Here is a 21937-nt window from a genome sequence, read left to right as displayed (position 1 = left end):
GGGGAGGCAAGAAGATTTATGTCTGGGCGTCCCCATTTCCTTGTTATCATGCTGAACACCTGTGGATTTAGTTTCCATTCGTGCGGATCCATGAGATTTCTGCTTAGTTCGTCTGCCAGTGTATTTTTTGTTCCTGGCAGGAATTGTGCCTGCAGATGTACTTGATAGGTCACTGCTGTGATCTACAAAGTCATGGCTTGCCTGCATAGGGGGTAGGAATATGTGCCCCCTTGCTTGTTTATGTACCACATACCAGTGGTATTGTCAGTCTTTAGTAATAGTTGTCCTGGATGTAGTAGGTCCTTGAAAGCTGTCAGGGCATTCTGTACAGCTAGCATCTCTTTTTGATTGATGTGAAGATGCATTTGTTCCTTGGGCCATGTGCCCTGAATACATTTTCCTGCTATATGTGCCCCCCCCCCCCCCCCCAGACATAATCCGATGCATCCGTTGCTATTGTCTGCCTGGCTGTGGGTAAGATGAAAGGCTGTCCCCTTGTTGTGGTGACAGGCCTGGGACCACCATTGAAACTCATGTTGTAGGCAGGGAATTAAAGTTATGATCGTTTCCAGGCTGTGACAATGTTGAGTCCAAACACTTTTTAGATACCATTGTAGTCTCCTCATATGCAGTCTTGCATATGGAATTAGTAGAATGCAGGACGCCATGAAGCCCAGGACCTGCAGAATTTTTCTTGCAGGGAGCAGAGTCTTTGTTGCCATCATATGAAAGTAATGAGTCAGTTGCCTTTGTCTGGCGTGAGATAAGCCATCTGGGCAGTTGTACTTAAGCTTGCACCCAGGAATATTATCTCTTGAGAGGGCACTAGTTTTGATTTATTTTCGTTTACTGTGTACCCTAGGCAAACTAGTAACCTTTTTACAAACTCCAGATGCTTTAGAAGAATGTCCTTGCTCTCTGCTTGAATGAGGCAGTCGTCAAAGTAGGGATATATTTGAATTCCTTTTTGTCTGTAGAATGCAGTTACTGGTGCCAGGCATTTTGTGAAGACCCTGGGCACAGTAGATAAGCCAAAGGGCAGTGCAGAGAATTGGTAATGCATTGAGCCAGCTATGAATCTGAGGTATCTTCTGCAAGATTGTCTGATTGGGGCATGCAGGTATGCCTCCTTGAGGTCCAAAGTAACTAGCCAAGCCTTCTTGCCCAGCATGGGTAGAAGTTGCTGTAGTGTTAACATTTTGAATTTTGGAACATCCAGGAAAGTATTTAGGATTGACAAGTCCAGTATTGGTCTCCAGGCTTTGTCCTTTCTGGGTACTAGGAAAAGTCTTGAGTAAAATCCTTGTCCCTGTTCTTGCTGTGGTACTCGTTGAATAGCTCCCATATGTCCAGGAGAGCAGCAATTTGTTTTTGTGCCTCTGCCCATTGGTTTTGTGGCAGGTCCGGCATACCTTTTGATTTTGGAAGGGTGTGAAAGTGGAACCTGTAACCCTGAGAAACAATATTCAGTACCCATTTGTCCTAGGCGATTATGTGCCAATTTTTTGAGAAAAGTGCTAGCTTGCCCCCTAGGGGTGCTGCCAAAAGATAAGTGCTTGGCATTTGCAGAGGGAAGTCATTGGGACTGTTTCCTATAAGGTTGTGATTGGTCTTCTCCTCCTTTGGGGGCTGAAGCACCCCATTGTTTTGGTCTGTAGGAGCCTTGGGGCTGAGATCTGCCTCTTGGGAATCTGTATCTGCTTCTTTGTGGTCTGTCTGATACCGGAAAGGACCAATTTTTTGAAGGCCAGTATCTGCTAAACCTAGGTGGTTGAACCTGTAAGAAATCCTTTACTGCCTGTATTGATTTTGCTTTATCCTCCATTTTCTTTAACACCTCTTCTGCCTTAACACCAAAGTATCATGCTGTAGTGGAGCATCCAATAATTTTACTTTAACATGTTCAGGTAAACTTTGTTCTTTCAACCAAGCATGCCTACGAATGACAGAGCCTGTAACTGCGGCTCTACAAGAAGCCTCTAATGAATCAAAACCACATTGAAGAGTATGCTTTCCCACTTGTTCAACTGCATGCAATAAATCCTGCATTTCCTTACTGTCAGAACTTTCAGAGTTTGTAACCATTTTCTGTTTTAACAAGGACAGGAGATACTGTTGATATTTAAGCATGTGAAACTGGCAATTTAAAGCCCTTACAGCTAAAGTAGCCGAAGTGTAAACTTTTTTCCCCCATCTATCCAGAGCTCTGGAATCCCTAGCCGAGGGGACAGGATTTTTAGCGGTGGAAGCCTTAACCCCTTTAGGACCCTGAGAAATTGTTTCTGGGTCTGCAGCAGGGTTTTTGTAAAGAAATTTATGAGAGTCAGGGATCCTGTAGTATCAGGAGGCAGACTGAAAACATCAACAACAATATCAAGCACAGGGGGAATAGCCAGGGGCCTGTGATGAGGCAATAAAAGAAAATCTGAGCCTTTTCTTGGATTCTGAGTAATCCTGGCTCTCCCAATGGAAATGCTCCCTCATGGTGTGCAGGGTTTCCCCAAAAGAATAATCCTCAAGCGGAGAGGCTGAGGGCATAGACTCTTCTGCATCAGAGTCCTTATAGGGAGGGAGAGAATATCCCTGATCAGAAGAGGAATCAGAGGAAATAGAAACCTGGTCAGAGGAATCAGTCAGTGTCTTGCCTAGGCCTTTTGTCAGGAGGGGGATGGGAACCCCTGATTAAAGTAATTAGGTCTTCGGCCATTTTAAGCATCTGCTTCTTTGGCATGGATGACTGTTCAGGAGAATGCTGTACTTGTTTTCTTGTCTTTAATGGTGTTTTTGACTTTGCCTTGGCTGCTGTAGTGGACTTAATAGTAAGCTGTGAAGGTCTGAAAACACCCTCAGAAGCCGATGCCTGCTCAGCGGCTCCGGACCCATCTGAGGGAATAGTTTCCGCAGGCCCAATACCTTGAGTTTCCACAGGCCTCTGTCTCCACGTGGCTGTCGATTATGGCCTGTGGCTCTGAGGTAGCAGGTGTCAGGGGCTGCGAAAGCTCCTCACTGAGAACAGGCGAACCGGCGACTGGCCTAGAAGAGGCTTCGTCGCCGGTTTTGGACCTCGGATGCCTGTCCTTATCTTTGTCTTTGCGTTTTTTTATAAATTCCAGTCGGTTGTTCTGACTGCATTATGTAATTAAACCTTCGGCCAAAATAATGTAAAGCAAAATCAAACAGACGTTTAATAGTGCATTTGTTGAATCTACCACAAAACCGACAACTAGTAACGCCGTGGCCAGGGCCTAGGCAAGGAATACACTAAGAGTGAAAGTCCTTATGAGGTATTTGCTTCCCCACAAGAAATACAATTATTAACTTTTACTGACATCGGTCTGGAGCAAGAAAGTTTCCCCAACGGGATACTTAGCTTTATTGAAGACTTCGGTTCCAAAACTCTATTTCAAAAATCTCAGGAATCGGCTGACCGGCACTTGCGAACTGCTTTTGCTTCGGGCACCGCGCGGCAAGAAAGACTGGAGAAAATGGCGTCGGCTGCATCTTTTATACCCCTGGCACACTGACGTCAGGGAAGAGGCGACAGCAACCGACGCCAGACCTAGACTTTGGAACTCTGGCCGACTGCAGGTAGCCTGCCAGCAGGATAACCCAAGTGTAATGACTGCAACAGTGAAACACGAACATCTTTAGCCTTTTTAGGTTTTGGTTGGCGGGTGTCCCCAGCCGGGGACAAAGGCAAAGATTTAGCCTTAGTAGGAACATCCAAGGTTTTCTTATGGGCTCTAGGAGGGGTTGAGGCCTCAAACCCAGAAATAGCCTCTGAAAAGGGAGATTTTAGAAGTCCCTTCAGTAACAGCTTGTTTTTCCTTTCCAACAAGGTTCTATTAGAAAAGTTCTCACAAATAGTACAGGGTGGGTCAACAGACAAATGGGAAGCTCCCAAACAAACACACAAAAGAGTGTGCGCATCATAAGTAGGCAGTGTGTGTCCACAATCAGAACACTGCTTAAACCCCGGACTGCCTTTCTTATCTGCCATGACAGCAAATTAATTAATAGAAAAGGATTACCAACGATGGTAGAGAGAATATCTCACGGTAAAAGTGGTAAAGAAAAAAGCAGAAAAACTTGAAGAAATTATGAACGCTAGATGCGATAGGGTAAGAATAAAATATGAACTTTTCTGACAGAAAAAGTAATCTGTAAAGCTATTAAACAACAATTGACTGTACTTAGCTCAAGAGAAGTAGCTTGACATGACCGAATGGCAATGCGGCAAAATGAAATCTGGGGTAACAGGGAGAGGGAGACTGTGGGTAAGAGTTTAGCTCGAGAGTTTGAAGCTGACGGGAGCTTAGAAAATGGCTGGCTCTGTTCAGAGCTCGGAACAGATACCCATGCATAAGGAATGAACGAGGATTAACAATATCAGATCACATAGTTACATGTGTTACTGTACAATATGTGATGTAACATCATATGCAAGACATGTATGCACACTTGCCACATACTATAGTCTGCTACTCTATGTATGCACAGATGTGCATACTCCGTAGTATAGTGTATTGTACTGACTTATGTGCTAACATGGACATTGCACCCTGTAGCTACCACACAGATGTGGATAAATTATCTTACTGCTGTGACCCTCCCATTTAGGTACCTCTGGCGTTTTGCAGCAACAGCAGCCTGTGTCAGGTGAGATTTACCAGGCTTGATAACACACGGAACACATTAATTGCATGCCATCTGCCATAACACACTTACACAATTATGGTGGTCCTGGTAATGGACACTGGTCAGACCTGCAATGCATCACACTGTTTACCTATGTGAAACAATTGAAGACTATATGAAACACCTACACTAAACCTTCCAAACTGTCATTGCCAGATGTGTGGACAACAATGAACAGTCTCAAATTTCTGCACCTTTCAGTTTATCTGAACAGCCAATTACATCTCGTTCTATATTTTCAGCCTTTTGTCCATCCATCCACAACCCTCACACACTGGCGCAGCAGACAGTGTTGTTACCTCAGAGGTCCACTGGTTCGATTCTTGGCTAGGATGCCTTCTGTGCGGTATCTGCATGCCTTCCTTATGTTTCTGTGGGTTTCTTCCTGGTGCTACAGTTTCTTCAAACATTCCAAAGACCTGCAGTAGGTGGACTGAACACACTAAATTGACTGTTAGAGTGTGCATGCGAGTGCGTCGTCTGGAGGAACTGCCATGGCAAGGCTAGTAACCCAGTAGTGTAAACCACAGCTCTAGATGATGGTCACTGTTGAAGTGGCACCCACACCCTATGCGCACCCTTTTGTAATTTTACTTTGTATAGCTCTACAGTGTCTCACTTAAAACACCAGAGTACATTCAATTTAGTTTTCCTCTAAATTACTGGAGGCCATCTCCTATACTAAAGATGAAGCTTGAACTGTTTTTGGTAAACAGCCATAAGGTTCTTCCAAGTCACAACTGGTCGACTACCGCTTACTTTCCCCAAATGTCTTTTTTCCTGGCATCCAGTCAGTGTAATTACTACCAAGCAACTGAATTTTAGCCAAAGTGATAACTTTCACTTTTTTAAGCAAATTCTGGGTTTACTCACTGCTGAGTTCTAATTGACCTGTTCCTTTGTCTACTGCCTTCTATACATTGACAATGGCCATACACTAAATGCTAAAAATGTACTATTTGGCAGTGTTCCCACCTCCTGTCACACAAATAAACCCTTACACCCGGATTGTCAAGGTGCCCACATTCCAGACGACAACTCCATATCCGGCCAGCACGTCTTCACAAAAGTTCAGAAAACATTCTAGAGAACATCTAATGAGCAAAGTAAGAGTTATCTCCCTTGTACTCATCCCTCATAAAACCCAAAGCTGTACACAATGAGCCTTTCGGCACCTAGATTTCCAAGCATACTTTTCAACTTGAGACCTCAAAGATTCTTAAACAATATAATCACTGGTCTGAAGTCTCAGACTAGCGGTCCTGACCTTGCACTCGCATCGGTTCCTTTGAGATTGAAAATAAAGGCAACACACTTTGCACTACTTGACATCCTGCAACTCCACAGAACCAGCGTCTCTGCAAACACCTTGGCTCCATCAAGGTTCGACTATAAATGATATACGGTGGTTTGGAAGACCATCCATGCCCTCCAACACAGCCACTGGACCCATCCCCTAATTCTGGGACATAACCTTTTAGAACAATGAGAGATCTCTATGGCCATCTTCTGACTCAGATGTGGCAGAACACTTGGCTTGCGCTCTTCAACTGTACTTAGAACAGCAACATTTGACTTGTGCTTCTCAAATACATGTCTTGCTTGCCTATGTTACAGGTGATGAGTCTGTCCGAGTTCCCCATCCTTGCTTCAGAGGATATATCCCTTGGAAAAAAAAACATCTGAGGAGGTAGCAGTTTAAAAATCCAGTTTTTAGGTCATTCATATGCAAAATATAAGGGCTAATAACTACTATGGGAATGCAAACTTAGGCTTAAGATCCTTACAGAACAGTTTAGGATACATACAGATACCATCAGGCCTCTGAGAACTGACTAGGTCACAAAAATCCACTACACGCTGCTTGCAAAATTTTTCACAACCAAATCTCTTATCTCATACTACCTTTAGCGTTTGTTTTTTTTTAATGGGTGTTTACATTCCCTAGTCACATGCATTTTAGACATCCCTCCATCAGATTCAGGGTCAATGGTGCATTTTGCCACTTATCTTTTCATGCTTCAAGAAGACACTAAAGATGTAGTCTGTTCACAAAATGGTCTTCTTATCAGAGGAAGCATACAGATTACAAACAAGACAATTAACATGAATGCCCAAGCCAGAAGACAAAGGTAATGATCATTTTCTGGAATATGTCAGCCACAGGTATATTTGTCAATGACCTTTCCAAGGAAAGATATCAGCCTCAGAAAACCTCCAACTCTCAAATCTCGCAACACAATGCAAAAGGTATTAACAGCAAGAATGAAAAAATTTCCCCAAACTGGTTACTTATCACACCTCTAGGTGACAACTAGGATGGTAGTTGGACAGACTTCTGGTTGCTCTACGCAGCATAACAAAATGAAGACAGCACAGGTGGTCCTGTCCTTTATATTCTCTCTCTATTACAGAAGTCTAGTGTGGGGACACTGGCCCTGTGCAGAGAAATCTGAAAGCTTGAACTCTGGGGCAAGTGGTTAGATGTCTGTTTTGAGTGTAATCCCATATGTTAAGAAATGTACTACCAACCTATGAACCTATTAAAAGTAATAGAAGATGATTAAGGAGAATGGAACTGTTTTAATGAGCATGGCTAATTATGATAAGAAATTATCACAGTTGTTGGCAGAAAGCACCCTTGCACTACCAGGCTATAACTCACTCCACACCTTTCAGCCCCAGGACTTGGACCGAAGCTCCAAAGGTGGTAGTGTTTCCATAGTCATAAAGGATGCACACACCACCAGACTAGTAGCCCAACAGAACTCATCAGAGATGCTTCAGGTGCAGCTAACATTGGGTAAGACAACAATTCAGGTTGTAGCCTGCTATAGGTCCCCAACCATGTTCCAAGACTCGCACTCCACATTCCTAAGCACCATGGAGAATATTAGGGTCCAACCTAACACACTTATACTGGGTGACTTCAACTACCCCTCCATTAACTGGGAAAACTACTCATGTACTAATACAATTGCCCAATGTTTCCTGGAATTCATAAATTCCAATGCCCTGGACCAGCTCGTTCTTATTCTCACTAGCGGTAACATCATCCTTGACCTGGTCATTACTAACATGGGTGACTGTTTCTCTACACCATTAGTCATCTCCTCCCTAGTTAGATCCGACCACAAACTAATCACCTTGGAAATCCAGGTGACTTCACTACACCCATGCAAATGGAGATCAGTTGCACGACCGCTGAATCATACACCAATGCACTGTACGAACAGATACACAAATGCATGGATCTCACCATACCCAACAGAACCAAGATGCTCTGCTCCAAAAAAAGGAAGCCAATCTGGTAGTCCCCTGCCATAAACAAACTCTACAACAGGAGGAGGAAACTGATGCGGAATAAGGTGACGTCCCAAGACTGGAAAAGCTCCCTTATCAGCTTCAACAAAAATCCCTCATCAAATCCTCTAAAGCTAGCTATGAAAACAAACTTGCAGCAGATAGTAAAGAAAACCACAAGGTCTTCTACAGTTATGCAAAGAATCGCCATGGCAATACCCAGATTTGCTCTGAGCTACTGCACAATGGTACCTCCTATACCAAGCCAACAGATATTGCCAATATAATGGCCGACAGATTCAGTGCCAACTTGACCCCCAAGGGATCATGCACAATACCAGCAGACTGCCAGGCACCCAGTATTACTGCTGCACAGGTTAAAACAGTACTGTCCAAGGCCAAGAATACAGCTTCTATGGGACCTGACAATATCCCTGGCTGTGTGCTACATTAGCTAAAGAGTGAACTGGTACCTCACCTGTGTGCCCTGTTCAATCACAGCCTCACCTCAGGCTTTGTCCCTACCAAATGGCGCACTGCTACAGTTATCCATCTCCACAAAGAAGGAGCGACTATAGACCCTGGGAACCATCGCCCCATTAGCCTGACGAGTCTGACATGCAAAACTATGGAACGCATCACCATGGACCTAAAACAAGAATATAGGGAATCTCCAAACTCTGGATCCCACACAGTTTGGCTTTCTGAAGGGTAGATCATGCCTGCTAAACTTGGCTGATTTCTTTGAGTCAGTCACCAAAGCTGTGGATGAAGGCAAGGTGGTTCATACAGCCTACCTTGATCTGGCCAAGGCCTTTGATACTATTCCCCACTCGGGAATCATAGAAAAACTCGCTAAGCATAAACTCTTATATCATTAGGTGAGTTGCAAACTGGCTCACAAGTAAAACTTACAGTGTGGATGTAGCTGACTCCAAGTCAGACTACTGACCAGTCACGAGTGGGGCCCCACACGGTTCAATCCTGGGTCCTCTCCTGTTTGGTATCTACTTCTCTGAAGTCCAGGCCAACACGAAGAGACTCTGGCTGACAAAGTTCGCACAGGATCGCATGTTGGGAGCTATTATTAACTTCACGACTGATGTTGACATCCTACAGAAAGGCCTCACTGAGACCTACGACTGGTGTCAGAACCACGGCCTTAAGCTCAATGCAAAAAATGTGTAGTCATCCCCTTTGGGAAAAACCCAGTTCCCATGAATTACCTCATCGATGGTAGCCCACTGCACACAGAAGGCATTATGAGATCTGGGAACACAGGTTGACAGCAACCTCTCTTTTGACCACCACATTGCCACTGTGGTCAGAAAGTCATTCTATGTGGCACATCTCAATACTAAGGGTTTTTCATCCAGGAAGAAACAGGTCATTGTCTCCCTCTACTCTTCCCTCATTAGGCCAGTCATTGAGTACAATGCCCCATTTGGCATGTACCTCACTAAACTCCTGCAACAACTGGAGAGGCCGCAAAAGTACCTCACAAAGAGGATCCTAGGCCTTAAACATTTGCCCTGTATGGACAGACTAAAAAAACTCCAACTATTCTGTCTCATATCGCCTACTTAGAGGCAATCTCTGCTTGACTTACAAAGCCAGGTCTGACCCAGCTCTGTTAGAAATGCTACATCTAAAGAAATTCCAATCCCTCCGCACCACACGCTCCAGAGACCTCCACCTCATTACCACAATCAATAGAATATGCTGGAGGGACAAGTTCATAACCCAGAGACTGCCCATGCTATGGAATAGTCTTCCCATACATATCAAACCAGAGAACCTCACTGGCCTCTTCAAAACAAATCTTGAGTGGATGGGAATTAGAAAAGTTCACCCCAGAGATCACTACAGTGGCTTTACTCTACAGAGGCACTGTGAACTAAGGCTGGGTGGCACAATGCCAGGGTAATCCTATAGGCTAGGCTTGTAAAGGCCCCATGGCCATTAGCCTAGTACACATCTATGAACCTATCCTTACTATTAACATGTACTCAGTGTGAATTGTGGGTGTAAGGTGATCTACTAATCACTGCAGTGTGTGTGTGAGGGCTTACATTTCAACTTGGGGAACAGCTCATTAAAATTATTACAGGGATAAAGCAAATTATACACATGGCAGTGTGGCAGCACAGGCTATTACTATAGATTTTACTGTCTAAATTTACAACTTCATGATGCTTTTAGTGTTTTCTGAATAGAGAACAAAGAACTCAATGTTCACACAACAAAAACTTTTATTACCAAAAACAAAAATAAACCTCCATGAAGAAACCTCATTATTCTAGTTTATCTTTTGAATATGACCGCATAAATTAACACAAACCTGGCTTTCTTTCAAGCTTGATACTTGCTTCTGCAAAGTTATATTCTCTTCCTCTAACTCAGCAAAGTCTTGCAGTTGTCTCATCTCTCTAACTTTACTTTGTTTAAGGTCTTCACGAAGTTGAGCCTTCTCGTTTTCAATAAGCTCACATTCCTTTAAAAAAAGGAAAAATCCAGACATCACATATAAAGAGGTAAAATTTACTTATGATGAAGATATGTTATGCAGTAATGCGCCAGTGCTCAGTTTTTAAAGAGCAATTTACAACTTTCCAGGTGTAATGACAACAGCTTGTCTCAGTGGGATAGTACAGAAAAAGACTGGGGTGGGGTGAAAATAAGCAGTTAATATAAATCTTGGAAAAGCCGCTCTAAGCAAGGGATTAATTTATATAGGACTTCAAAATCAAGGCAAGTACAGTTAAACATCCTACTTACCTGTAACAGTAGATGCTCCAATTTCACATTGCCTCTCTGGTGTTTGGGTTTTGTGTCTACACACAAACCCGCATTGGCAGCTATCCAGAGCTCAGAATCCCCACCTCTGACTATGACAGGGACTTAGCTAAGCCCCTCCCATCAGAGGAAGCCTGATCACAGTCACAGAAAGTCAGTTATTCAAGCTTTTAATGCCAAGTAGGATGAACCAAGAAGGACCAAAGCAAGAACTACCTAAAACTAACCCTATCTACAGCCACAAAAATACTAACACAAATAACCAAAGTCAACCAACACAACAAAGTTGGATACCATAACTATATACAAAAATAATGGGGATCACGGGTGACTGCTGAAACTAAGGATGCATGAAATTCAAACATCTAATGTTACCGGTTAAGTAGGACTTGCACAACTGTACTATGTTCATCATTCACAATGCCCCAGTGATACAAGGGTAGATTCCCAAAGCTTACCCTACCAAGAAGGATAAGGATCCAGGGGCGCCTGGAGAATAGTCCTTACAAAGCCTACTCTGTAAAGAACAGCTGTACAACTAAACTTACCATAACAGTAGATCTCTGAATGATCACTGCTGCAGCAACATTAGCTATACAGGTTATATCCTGCAGGAGGATATAACAGTCGTCCAGGCTTCCAAAGCTTCAGAGCACCTTCTACGTTTCCAAACTCTCAGCAGCTCAAGCGGAGCTGGCAAACAAAGCTTGGGAGTGAATCCCTTCAGAGCTTTCCTGTGAACAGAGAGAGGGAAGCAGAGCCCTGAAAGGACGATGTTAGGAATTTAAAAAAAAAAAAAAATGTTCACCCCCCCCATAAAAAAAAAAAAAAAACACAAGAGTAATGGAGGGACAGAGAGCATGGCTACTGCAGCAGTGATCATTCTAACATTTATTGCTATGATAAGTTTACTTGCACAATAGCACTATGTTCATCATATTGATCACTGGTGCAGTAGCCCAAGCTATATGACTAGATTACCCTAGCTAACTACACTTAAGAGATGGAAAGAGACTAAGTAGCAGTTTCTAGAATACTTAAAGCCCAACCCTTTCCAAAAAGCCACAGTTGAAGCCAATGCCCTGACAGAGCAGGCCTTGATCCTGCCTGGAATAGTTTAATGATAAATATAGCAAACAGTAACAACCTTAGGCAATCATCTGGAAATTGTCTGTTTTGACAAAGGTTGCCCCTTCTTTCCTTCACAAGAAATAAACAAATGATCCAAAGATCTGAAAGTTCTGTCACGATAGAACCGGAGTGGTTTGTGGACATCCAAGGTAAGTATCCTCTCTCCCTTATTTTTAGATTCAGAAAAAACTGGGAAATAGTTTGGCTTAAAGTAAACCCTGTTACCACGTTACACACGAGGATTAGTTCTGTAAGAAACCCCGTCCCTCTGAAAAATGAGATCGAGTTGCATGTGTGGTAGTGTGGGTTTCCTCCGGGTGCTCCAGTTTCCTACCACATCTCAAAGACATGCTCTAGGTGGACTGGACACACTAAATGGTGTGGTGTGGTGCGTCTTCTGTGGAAGGTTCAGCACCAGGCTGGCAACTCGACTCCATAAAACTTTACTGCCAATTGTTCTGCGGACTGTTCCACTGTGGAGACCACTAACTGGGAAAAACCAGAAGCACTTGTGGCGAGTTAACCCGGACATTCTTGCAGAGGTTAAAGCAATCAGAAAAAACTGTTTTCCATGTTAAGAACCTCAAGTCAGCCAGGTTAGCAGATTCAAATGGGGCAAGTGTTACAGGTTCATAGGTGTGTACTAGATGAATGGCTCTGGAGCCTTTACAAGCCTAGCCCATAGGATTACCCTGGCATTGTGCCACCCAACCTTAGTTTCCAGTGCATCTGTCACGTAGCGCCACTGGAGTGATCCCAGGGTTGAATTTTCTATTTCCCGTCCACTCATCAAGCTTTCTCTTGAAGAGGGCCAGTGAGGTGCTCAGTTTGACATGTATGGGAAGTCTATTCCATAGCATGGGCAGTCTCTGGGTTATGAACCTCTCTCTCCAGCCTGTTCTGTTGATTGTGGTAATGAGGTTGAGGTCTCTGGAGCGTAGGGTGCGGAGAGATTGGAATTTCTTTAGATGTAGCATTTCTAACAGAGTTGGGTCAGACATGGCTTTGTAAGTCGAGCAGAGATTGCCTCTACGAAGGCGATATGAGGCAGAGAATAGTTGGAGCTTTTTAGAGTCTGTCCATATAGGACAAGTGTTTAAGACCTAGGATCTTCTTTGTGAGATACTTTTGCGGCCTCTCCAGTTGTTGCAGGTGTCTAAGTGAGGTACATGCCAAATGGGGCACGGTACTCTGACTGGTCTAATGAGGGAAGAATAGAGGGAGACAATGACCTTCTTCCTGGATGCAAAACCCTTAGTAATGAGATGTGCCACATAGGACTCTGACCACAGTGGCAGTGTGGTGGTCAAAAGAGAGGTTGCTGTCAACCTCTGTTCCCAGAGCTCTTATGCCTTCTATGTTCAGTGGACTGCCATCGATGCGTTCGCTCACACGAACTGGATTTTTCCCCAAAGGGGATTACACATTTTTTGGCATTGAGCTTAAGGCCATTGTTCTGACATCAGTTGTTGGTCTCAGGGAGGCCTTTCTGTAGGATGTCAACATCACTTGGGGAGTTAATAATGGCTCCCAACTTGCAATCGTCTGCGAACATTGTTAGCCAGAGTCCCTTCGTATTGGCCTGGACTTCTGAGAAGTAGATACCAAACAGGAGAGGACCTAGGACTGATCCCTGTGGGACTCCACTCGTGACTGGTCGGCAGTCTGACTTGGAGTCAGCTACTTTCACACTGTGGGTTCTGTGAGCCAGTTTTCACCCCACCTAGTAATACAGGGGTTGATGACTAGCTTAGTGAGTTTTTCTACAATTCCCGAGTGGGGAATGGAATCAAAGGCCTTGGCCAGATCAAGGTAGGTGTATGAACCACCTTGCCTTCATCCACAGCTCTGGTGACTTGACTCAAATAAGTCTACCAAGTTGAGCAGGCATGTCTACCCTTCACAAAATCAAACTGTGTGGGATCCAGAGTTTGGAGATTCCCTATATCCTTGTTTATTAGGTCCATGATGATGCGTTCCATAGCTTTGCATATCAAACTTGTCAGGCTAATGGGACAATAGTTCCCAGAGTCTGTAGTCATGCCTTTGTGGAGAGGGATGACTATAGCAGTGAGCCATTTGGTAGGGACAAAGCCTGAGGTGAGGCAGTGACTGAACAGGGCACACCGGTGAGGTTGCCAGTTCACTCTGTAGTTCAAGCAGAACACAGCCAGGAATATTGTCAGGTCCCATAGAAGCTGTATTCTTGGCCTTGGACAGTGCTGTTTTAACCTGTTCAGCAGTAATACTGGGTGTCTGGTCCTTTTTTTTGGGGGGGGGGGGGGTTAAAATTGGCCCTGAATGTCATCCAGTATATGGGCAATATCTGTTGACACAGTATAGGAGGTACCATTGTGCAGTAGATCAGAGCAAATCTGGGTACTGCCGCGTAGGTTCTTTACATAACTATAGAAGGCCTTGTGGTTGTCTTTACTATCTGCTGCAGTTCTGTTTTCATAGCTAGCTTTAGAGAATTTGATGAGCGATCTTAACTTTTTGCTGAGGCTGATAAGGGAGTTTTTCTAATCTTGGGACTTCGCCTTATTCCTCATCAGTTTTCTCCTTCTGTTGTAGAATTTGTTTATGGCAGGGGACCACCAAATTGGCTTTGTTTTTTTTTTGGAGGAGGGTGCCTTGGTTTTAATGGGTATGGCGAGATCCATGGATTTGTGTAAGTGTTCATACAATGCACTGGTGTAGGATTTGGGGGTCATGCAACTACTCTCCATATGCATGAGTGCCATGAAGTTAGCCACCTCTGTTCTTAGGAGCCCAAAGTTAACTTTGGAAATGTTTTTCATGGTGGTTACCTTTGCAGGGGTGGGGGAGTGGATTTCCAAGGTGATTACTTTGTGGTTGGATCTAACCAGGAAGGAGTTGACTATTGGTGTGGAGCAACAATCATCCAGGTTAGTAATCACCAGGTAGAGGATTTTGCTACCTCTAGTGGGGGTAAGAACGAGCTGGTCCAGAGCATTGCAATTAATGAATTCCAGGAAACTCTGGGCAAGTGTATTGGTATACGAGTAGTTTTCCCAGTTAATGGAAGGGTAGCTGAAGTCGCCCAGTACAAGTGTGTTAGGTTGGACTCCAATATTCTCCAGGGTGCTTAGGAATGTGTAGCGAGCATTCTGGGACATGGTTGGGGACCTACAACAGGCTATGACCTGAATCGCTGTCTTACCAAATATTAGCTGCACCTGAAGCATCTCTGTTGGGCTACCAGTCTGGAGGTGTGCGCATCCTTTATGAATATGGAAACACCACTGTGTTTGGAGCTTCGGTCCAAGTTCTGGGGCCGAAAGGTGTGAAATGAGTTATAGCCTGGTAGTGCAGGGGTGCTTTCTGCTGCCTTGAACCAGGTTTCTGTTACAGCACAAATGTCGATGTTCTCCATTTTAAGGAGTGCTTTGAGCGAGTGCATTTTGAGATTTAGACTTCTAGTGTTGAGCAGCATGCCCCTCAGATTGCATTTGTTTGTAGCTGTTACAGTGGTAATTTGGTCTTTGGACCACCTAAAAAAAGCACTAAAGGGGTGGCAAGAGCCTTGGCCAGTATCCAGAAGCCCAGGGGACAGATGCAGGCCATCTCTGGCAATGCATTGAGGTCCGTCAATCATGTCATCCCAGGCAGACAGATACTGGATCCCCTTAGAATGACTCCGGAAACTTAGCCATTTGTTGAAATCAATCATTTTCTGCTTGTACTGTGGTATTATTCTGGGTGATGGTAGGATGCTGCTCAGGGCTGGGGTCGTACCTGCCTGGGCTACCATACCCAGTTTTTTTTTTTTTTTTTTGGAAGCCTCTTATGCAAAACCCCTTTCCTCCTTTCTTCCTTCCTAAATCACAAAGACCTCCTAGATAAAGTACACAAATACCCTCAGCAGCCCCAAATGCGCTCTTTTCAAAAGAATACCCACATCAACACACAGAGCTACATCTCATGGAGCCTCTACTTCTAAGCCCATAAGGCAACCCACCAAACAATCCAACATCCTAGTCATTGTAAACTCCATCGTGAGGCACACTAATGTCCCACTCACTAGGCTGAATAAGGAGAAAGTTAGTCAGTTGCTCATCAGGGGCTAGGATCCACCACATTATGCATGCACTCATGTCACTGGACCACAATTACCAATATGACTTGGTCATAGTCTATATGGGAGTAAATGACCAGTCACTTACCTCCCTAGACTATATGAAGACAGTCATCATGGAGCTCGCAGAATATGTATGTCTCAGGCTGGTATGAGCCTAGCATTGAGCATCATTTTACCTTCTCCAAGGATGATGCCACAATATGAACAAAAGAAGTTTGACTTTAATAACAGGCTTAGTTTCTGGTGTCATTCTAAAGGGGTGCAATAACAGACCACACTGCTTTCCCAGGGATGGTCTGCACCTCTCTCATCTAAGCTTTCGAATATTACCTAAAACACAGTCTTCCCCCATAGTGCCTTTTTCAGGCAATGCCAAACAAAGTACTTCCGGCATAGCAAATCAAAACCAAGAAAATCTAAAGGTATTACTGCTCAATGCTAATAGTCAAAAACTCCACTCCCTAGAAACTCTTTACCCTATAGAATGCGGACGTCTGTGCTGTCATTGAAACATGGTTTAAAGCCGCAGACAGCACACAGATAGTGCAAGGTTATAATGCCTCCCACACATTTAGGCCAGCTACTTCACATGCACGGACCAAAGGTGGAGGTGTCTCTATTTACATCAAAAATAAATATACTTCAAGGCTGGCACACAGGACAATACACTTGAGCTGCTCCATGTTCAAATCACCATAGGTAAAATTAAATACCACTCCCTTGCATGTTATAGGTCCCCCTCTATGACACAGGAAACCCATACAATGTATTTAAACTTATAGGAAACTCTAACCATCCAACCCAATACCATATTCATGGGTGACCTTAAATGAGAATCCTATACAACACTAAATGCACATGCACAGACACTCCTGGATTTTCAGAACACAAGTTCCCTGGACCAGATGGTCAATACACGAACCAGGGTGCAACCAGATCTGGTCCTCACTAATATGGGAGACTGCTGCACACCCCCTACTGTAATGCCTTTTCTGGTAAAGTCAAACCACAAAATGGTCTCTTTTGAAGTAAAAATAAAACCTGGACCCCAAGCTAAACCTGGAATATTCAGAAACTATTCTATGGCTAACCACCTGCTATTAAGTGAAAACCTGGCAAAGTTTCAAGCCCCCACAAACCCTGAGAACACTGCTGCCTATGCAGAACTGTCCTCAGAAACCCTGTACAAGCATGTTAATAGCTGCATAGAGGCAGCTGCACCCACCAGGAAGAAGTACAGAACTAACTCAAAAAACAAGCCACCCTGGTGGAATCACAAAATCAATAGACTGTATAACAGGAGGAAGAAAATCATGGCAAAAAGTAGGAGATACAGCACCCAGCAGGCTAAAAGCACTCACACTAAACAACTTAGGAGGACAAAAAGTCTACCAAAGCCAAATGTGAGGCAAGTTTGGCCTCCCAAACCAAGGACAACCACAAAGCATTCTTTAGTTATGTCCGCAACCTCAAAGGCAATACACAACTGTGTGCAGAGCTCATTGTAAATGGAGCCACTTATACTGTGCCAAAATATATAACAAACCTCCTGGCTGATAAATTCAGCTCCAACTTTTCCCCTCTCCCCCCCTCAACCTTCCCCTCACGAAATATCATCAAATATAACTCCCCATGCCATCACTAGTGACAGGTCCTTAATGCTGTAAGACCAAAAACACTGCATCAGAGAGTCCAAACAATATTCAAAGATACCTTCGGTGAAGGCAGTCAGCCTAGCTAGACAGAATTTTGTAAATAATAATGTAATCCATAGGCTTGTTTTACAAATGTAAAGAGAAATATGGGTTATGATTAAAGTATATGTTGTACGGAGCTTCAAAAATGTAACCACAGTGCACTCTGCTGGAAGAAAGCTGAGAAGTCAAGCATTGTATGACTGGTTTGATCTCAAGCTTGGACACAGAATGTCTGGGCCAGAAAATTCGATTGTCTTGATTTAAAAGATAATTACTAATATTTTAAAATGTATAACGTCTTTTTTTGCTTTGGCTTCCTAGCCAGGTGCAGCTCATTAAGAAATGTAAATTTTGAGTTTGTTAGCCTGGGAACTAAAGAAGTGATACAATGATGTAATATGAAATGACTCCGCAGTACTGGGTCTTTATCAATTAAAGACTTTCTCAGAGAAAGGATTTGAGCATTTTGGATTTTGTCTGAAGAATATCCACTCACCAGCACTTGTGTGCTCTGTAAGTAAGGTATTTATTTAGAACAGTGATTTCTCTTAGAGATGGATAGAAATAGCCAGATTAGTCCAGCTGTTTTCTATATTTATCTCACACTATTCTACACATTATTTTAAAGCATTTCCTGTGATTTCTGAACTCTAACGTCATTGTGTTGAAGTAATAAGATTTTTCTTGCGTTTTTATTATTTATAATTAAATATTTTTAAAACCTTCCAACTGTGACTGTTTAAAGTTAATTTAAACTCAGAGTACATTGCATGTATTTAGTGATACTGTCCAAGCCAATCCAATAGCTTTAGCCCTGGGTCACACTATTTGGATAACAGTAATATTTGCACAGTGAAATCGGTCACTCTTTGGGAAGGGCCTTATTAGTAGCTGATAAGAGTAGTTGGTGGCAGTGATTACTACCTTATAGCCTGGCAGGAGGGGGCATAGCTGGTGAACCTGTGCCAGCCTTCCCCAGGAGTGTGTGTGTTTGTATATAAACCAAATTTCAAAGTGTGTGTGTGTGTGTGTGTGTGTGTGTGTGTGTGTGTGTGTGTGTGTGTGTGTGTGTGTGTGTGTGTGTGTGTGTCAGCTCCTTGGGCAGGGACACGAAGCACTGGTTGGTCAGAGAGGGTACTGGAGGTTTTGGCTCGACTTCTCGGCTGGGATCTGAACCCTATAGCAGTGCCAGTGGGGAGTCTTATAGGGGATCTGGAGAGAAAGGGAGAAACCAGACCCAGACAGACTGATCTGTGTGCTCTTAAGGGAAACTGTACATTACTGTGCGTGTCCTTGTTATCCTTCTCAATGTGCACGCCCCTCACTGGTGCTAGTGGCGAGGATTGAGGCTCCTTAATTACTGGGCCAGCGCACGGGCGTCACACCCTCTAAACAGCATGAAACATGACCTATCAGGGCCTCTGGAATTACTATTTAAATATAGCCTCCAAACAAGCTTCATGCCTCATGAATGGAGAAAGACAACAGTCAACCCTCTGCATAAAGGTGCGCAGTCTACAGACCCTGGAAACTACAGACCCATTTATCTCACTAATCATATATAAAGCCATGGAAAGTATTATACTAAACCTCCAGACACTGGACCCAAGCCAGTTTGGTTTTGTCAAGGATAGATCATGCCTACTCAACCTGGTGGAATTCTTTGAGGTAGTCACCAAAGCAATGAATGAGGGCAAAATAGTTCACACTGCCTACCTTGACCTGGCCAAAGCATTTGACACAATATCCCACTCCGGCATGGTTGACAAGCTCAAGAGGTTAGGTACAAACCCATAGGTCACCCGGTGGATAGCCAAATAGCCCACAGACAGGACCCAGGAGGTTAGAATTGGAGAGTCCACCTCTACGAAGGTGTCGGTCACAAGTAGAGTCTCAGTGATCAGTCCTTGGACCACTCCTTTTTGGCATTTACTTCTCAGAAGTCATTATCAATGTCAGTGGTCTCTGGCTGACTAAATTTAGAGATGATTGTAAATTAGGAGCAGTCACTGAATCTCACACCAACAAATGTTCTCCAGGATGGGCTGACACAAACAACTGGTGTCAAAGCCATGGACTAAAACTAAATGCAAACAAATGTATAATAGCATCCTTTGGGAAGTTATCCATCCCTGGTAACCATCACATGGACAACAGACCCTTTAGAGTTGACCCAGTAGTTAAGGACTTGGGGACACAACAGATGATAATCTAAGCCTTTGACCATCACATGTCTACAGTGATGAGACAATCATTCTATTTTGAGCAACTTATAAAACAGAGGAATGGCATCTAAGTCTAAGGAAATCATTGTTCCACTGTATTCAGCATTCATCAGACATAGTATTTAGTACAATGCCCCCTTTGGTATGTACCTAGCCAGGCATATCCAGCAGTTGAATGTTCTCAAAAGTTCCTCACTAAATGAATACAGGGCACAAGTAAAAGGTCCTATGCAGACCGGCTCGAGGCCCTATCCCTATATTCTGTCTCCTACAGGCTTTTGAGGGGGGCATTTATGCCTGGCATACAAGGCATTGTCAGGCCCCACTCCGATGGGCTCCTGCATATCCACAAAACACCAGAAGTACCCGTTCTAAAGACTTGAACCTTGCCTGTGATATAAATTGGACTTGGTGGGGAGATATGTATCCCAGAGACTACCCCATCTATGGAACAGGCTCCCCCATCCATGTGAAGCAGAGCTCCTCCCTATCCCATTTCAACTGAAACTTGGCCAACTGGATGGAAAACAGGAAATTCATCCCTGGTTTGACACCTATGTTTCTAATGGATGCAGGTAACCTGTAAATGGTTCATCTCCCAGGCCCATGCTTACACTTATCAAGGGTATCAGAACTTGTCAGATTTGGGATGCATGGCTAGGGCTTAAAAAGGCCCTTGTGGTCGTTAACCTAGTAAACACCTATGAACCTACATAAAACATTTTGACATTACAGTACATTGAAAGATTAGGATCTATGGGTAGACGTGCTGAAATGGCCAATAAATTAATCTTGATAGAAGAAAAGCAAGCAATTCATACAAGTAATATAAAACCAGAAAACTAGTTCTAAATGGGTGCTGGTTATGATACTGGCACCAATTAGAAAACCTTTCCCCATTTATTAATATACAATTTTCTAGTAGCAGGCTTTGTCTCCATTAGAGTCTGCTGCTCATCTTCACAGCTGTCTAAAAAGAATCAAGACCCCCATCATCCAGGAAGTGAATTGAATTCAATTGATATCCGGGTCTTACACCAGTGTTCCTGTGTGAGGATATTCTGTCCAACAAGAAGCTTGTGGTAATTGACCCTGGCCATTTCCAAAACAAGGGAGAACAGCTGCTGCCTGGGCTTGAAGGGAATCACCTCGATCTTCTGAATCTTCAGAAGTACCCTGGATATTAGTGGAAAGGGTAGAAAAGCATACAAGAGCCTTAATGTCCACGGAAAACAAAAGGCGCATGACTTCATGCCTACTTGCATGGAGTGCTAGAACAGGCTCTTGCCAGTTGACTGCTAAGACAGGAGGCCAAGAAATGCACTTGAGGAACTCTCCACAGAAGGATCGAATCTGGAAAGACCATGATCTAGTTTGTTTATGAGAGTCTACCCTGGTCCTGCTCAGCTCGTCTACCACAAAATTTAGCTGTGCCGAAATATAGGATGCCTGTTGGGATATAGCTTCACAGCACAGTCTCACTCAAGCTAACATAGCTAACTCTGCAAAGGGAATATGATCTGGTTCAGCAGTGATCATTATTAACATCTTATATATCAATACAGGTTTTAGTGCTCGGACCAAGTTTGTTACCTCTGGGATGCCTTTACAGTCCACCCCTTTCCAATATGCTACAGAAGGGGCTGAAGGTCTAGAGGAATGTGCCTTAACCTTGCCTGAATAGATTTAACATGGAGGGAGTAACAAATGAGCACAACAGAAGAGGACAAACAAATGAGCACAACAGAAGAGGACAAACAAATGAGCACAACAGAAGAGGACAAACAAATGAGCACAACAGAAGAGGACAAACAAATGAGCACAACAAAAGAGGACAAACAAATGAGCACAACAGAAGAGGACAAACAAATGAGCACAACAGAAGAGGACAAACAAATGAGCACAACAGAAGAGGACAAACAATGAGCACAATAGAAGAGGACAAACAATGAGAAATTTGCTTAGAGACAGACTGACCCTTCTTA

The 21937-nt window shown here is 43.7% G+C and overlaps 1 protein-coding gene across 1 annotated transcript in view; it reads right to left on the bottom strand.

The window, feature by feature from the left end:
* The window catches only part of LOC122808889 (protein bicaudal D homolog 2-like), a gene marked incomplete in the record, with an annotated part of 766930 nt that overhangs the window by 597625 nt on the left and 147368 nt on the right, over window positions 1-21937 (bottom strand). The window contains 1 exon segment of the mRNA XM_044080002.1: window positions 10343-10495. Coding sequence (XP_043935937.1) covers window positions 10343-10495 — 153 coding nt within the window.

The sequence above is a fragment of the Protopterus annectens genome, chromosome 8.part0, assembly GCF_019279795.1.
Source record: "Protopterus annectens isolate FY-2018-M chromosome 8.part0, PAN1.0, whole genome shotgun sequence".
NCBI lineage: Eukaryota > Metazoa > Chordata > Ceratodontiformes > Protopteridae > Protopterus > Protopterus annectens.
The sequence above is the reverse complement of the archived record's forward strand: the minus strand, read 5'-3'. Positions and strand labels throughout refer to the sequence as shown.